The following is a 3,507-nucleotide window of genomic DNA, read 5'->3' as shown; positions in this document are numbered from 1 at the left end:
ATAAACAATAAAATAATAAATAATAAAATAAATCTTCCAAACATTTGAAGAATATTGTATTATACTTTTCAATTGGAAGGTTAATCATTATTTTCCATGTAAATTTTACACTTTGTTTCCTGTAGTTAAAATTCTGTTCATTGTTTATGATTAGAGGCCAACTTTTTTGTTTTGTACAAAAATCTATATAAATTATTTTTTTCTAATTATTAATTGATATATACAAAAATTATTGTCTTTGAGAAGTACAATGTTTTTATTGCTTCTGAGGTCAGTAACTTATCAGCTGGTCAAGCCAACTGCAGGTTGTTTTCAAGCTGATTAAGTGAGTTCATTTATTTCATTTTTTATAATATTCTTTTCCATGCATGTTTTTTTTTTTTTTTTTTTTTTTTTTTTTTTTTTTTTTTTTTTTTTTTATTATGAAATCCTTTCTATATTTTCTCACAATAAAACTATTTTTCTTTCATCAACTTTTTTTGCTCTTTCTCTATATTCATGATGATACATCTGAAACTTAATAGTATACATCGTCATAATCCATATAAAATATTTTGTCATGTTTTCGTTAAATACTATATATTATACTATACTGTACACTAATGTTTTTGTTTTCATTTTTTGAGTTTCAGACGTATCATTCTGATGATGGAAGAAGAGCCCCAAACAGTAGAAGAAAAAAATAGGTGTATAATGAGAAAACAACCATTACTTGACCATTCTAGGAGAATGAAACATTTTACTTCTCAAATACATTAATTTATATAGACATCATTTAACAATTAGAAAATAATAATTGACAAGCAGTTAATTACAACTAAATTAAAAAGTTGGCATCCAATCATAACCAATAACCAGAGTTTTAACAACAGGAAACAGAGTTTCAGTGGGTCTTGACAGAATCAGGGACAGTGCTGTGTTTACCTTGAATAACTCTACATTAATATTAATATTAATATTAATTAACTAAATATTAAATAACTATAATTAACTATAATATTAAATAACATTAATATTAATAAATATTCTTCTCTGAGAGCATATTGTAGTCATTGTTGATCACAAAAAATTTCATTTGATATCTTTTTTATTTGCATTAGAAACATTTTTTAAGGCCTGAATTAGAAAAAATAACTACCAAGGATCAGCTTTAACGCCTTGATATTTTTAATTTTCTACACTGCTTTAATTAATTATATTGGATTTCATGGGTACTATTGGATTCTTTTAATGCAGTTGTTTTCATTTGTATATGTTTTTTATATTTCAACTTGGCTTTTCAATGAATATGAGTCTACAATAATTTCAGCCCCACCTTGTCAAAAGTTATACGGCATGGTAATTATAAAAGTTGAAAAAACAATCTCTCAATTGAGGCATGCCTCTCTCCACTATGCACTATGGTTGTGAACGTGAGATTTCATATCATCATGTGGCTAACATGTAAATTATTTTTTCATATTACTGTGAACTTTATTTTTACATGTTTCAGTCTTGTGAAATAAAGCATGCTACATACAGCAAGACTTGTTATGTAGAACTTCAATCACTTTTGTGTAATTACACTTAATTGTATCTGCATTCACAAGCAGGGACTTGTTCAGATTATTTTTTTTATTTTTTTTGTCTTTTTAATCATTTTTTCTTTAATGAAAATTAGTTTATAAACCATTTCACGAATTGTTTTTAGATGTTTTAATAAACAGTTGCTTAAAATTAATACATTATTTATCCAAATATAATCATTACATTTTAATTATATTGTTACCTAATTAGGAATGTTATTTTATTCTGTTTTAATATAGTGAAAAGCAATAGAAATGCATTAAATTGATATGTGAAAAAAAAAAATCACAAAACCAATTTCATTATAATTGACATAGCGACTAATACCACATTAATAAAAAAAAATCCTGAATTTGAATAAAATACCTTAATTAAGAATCATTAAATAGCTCACTCACCGGTTTTGGGGTTTCCTAGATATCATCAGAAGAACCCCTATTATTGCTGGTAACAGAACACACACAAGAAAGGTTACTAGCGGTGAGTCAGAGCCCATGCCACAAACAATAGTAAGATCGAAAAACAGAATAAGAACGTAAAGGAGGGCAACCAGTTTCATCACAAGACGCCCGGATTCTTCAGTCGCAGGACCAGTATCTACCCATGGAAATATTGCAGGGCAAAGATAAGTAGCCGCCTGTAATACAAAACATAGTTATAACAGACTTATTGTAACGTAATGGAATTTAAAACTTTTATGGAACATTCAAACATATAACTAATTAATAACATATGATAATATTATCAATCAAACTGAAAATAATGGTTGTTTTTCCCTAATTCCTGTCTTCGAGTAATTTAGAAGTTAAGTCAGTATGATGATATCAGTAGATAAATAATACCAACCAGGATGAAATATGTTGAATTACTTGGCAATGAATGTTAGATTGATCAGGTAGGTATTATGTTCCTATTGAAATAATTTTAGCTTAGACCTTTTTTGTGTCCTCTGAAAGGTTTTCAAAGTTGGATTTATCCCATTTTGAAAGTCAACATCCCATATAAGGCTTCTTACTTCGAGATTTTAATCAATTATACAGTAATATTGAAGTTTCTAAAATGTATCTTTGTATTTGCATACTTTTTTGTGTTTGACAAATTTCATTTCAGAAAATATCTTTAAAATCAGGAATTTTCAGTATCCATTTAAATAAATAAGCAGAAAACATTCCAGAGTATTTCTAAAAATTATGAAATCTGATTTTATATTTCTTTGACTTTTTTATATTCGATGATTGAAACAATGGGGAATAACATGGAATGAGAAAAAAAAAAAGAAATTAAGATTATGAATAGACTTATGATTAGAATCAGATTGATTTTTCATTTTAAAGCGATCAAAAGTTTAGGTTCAGTTCAAATTTTTTTTCTTAAAAAATAAATAAAATGAAACTAATCTAGCTTTTTAAAAACTTAAAAAATTATATAAATTTATACAATTTTAGGAGAACATATTAAAAAAATAAAATTAACTTTTCAGTTGGTTGGTTGAATTTACAGATACTAGTCCAAGTCCTTTATGATATCACATGATGACATATTAGTAGCACTTTTGTTCAGTATCCAAATCAAAGGCTTTTTATAAAATGATAATTAAAGACTGAAATTATTGATCAATAATGTTTAGCATAGAATAAAGTAGAAAAAACTTTAATCTGGGATGAAGTCTTTGTTGTAGAAAATAAGTTTTATTATTTTATTTGTAATCAATAATGTTCTTTTCTCCCTAATCAATTTGTAAATGTAACTATGAATAAATATCACTGTTATTGGCAACCCTGCATTTTCAGACATGGGACTGGTTGGTTTTCCTTAGTCTGAGGTCTGTCTGCTGTTGGCATTCGTCAGAAACTCACACTTTTTATCTTTTGTTATGAAACCCTTGCTAAATCCACAACAGTCTTTTAAGAATAATAATGTGTACAGAAAAAAAAAAAATAT

The 3,507-nt window shown here is 26.5% G+C and overlaps 1 protein-coding gene across 1 annotated transcript in view; it reads right to left on the bottom strand.

Moving 5' to 3' along the window:
• The window catches only part of LOC106678399 (solute carrier family 7 member 14), a gene marked incomplete at its 5' end in the record, with an annotated part of 170,552 nt that overhangs the window by 8,227 nt on the left and 158,818 nt on the right, over positions 1–3,507 (bottom strand). Inside the window, 1 exon segment of the mRNA XM_014416879.3 lies at positions 1,965–2,203. Within this exon segment, the coding sequence (XP_014272365.1) occupies positions 1,965–2,203 (239 nt within the window).

Source organism: Halyomorpha halys, unplaced genomic scaffold, assembly GCF_000696795.3.
Source record: "Halyomorpha halys isolate HHAL.00 unplaced genomic scaffold, Hhal_1.1 Scaffold140.1, whole genome shotgun sequence".
Classification (NCBI taxonomy): Eukaryota; Metazoa; Arthropoda; class Insecta; order Hemiptera; family Pentatomidae; genus Halyomorpha; species Halyomorpha halys.
This window is presented reverse-complemented; position numbering and strand designations above follow the sequence as displayed.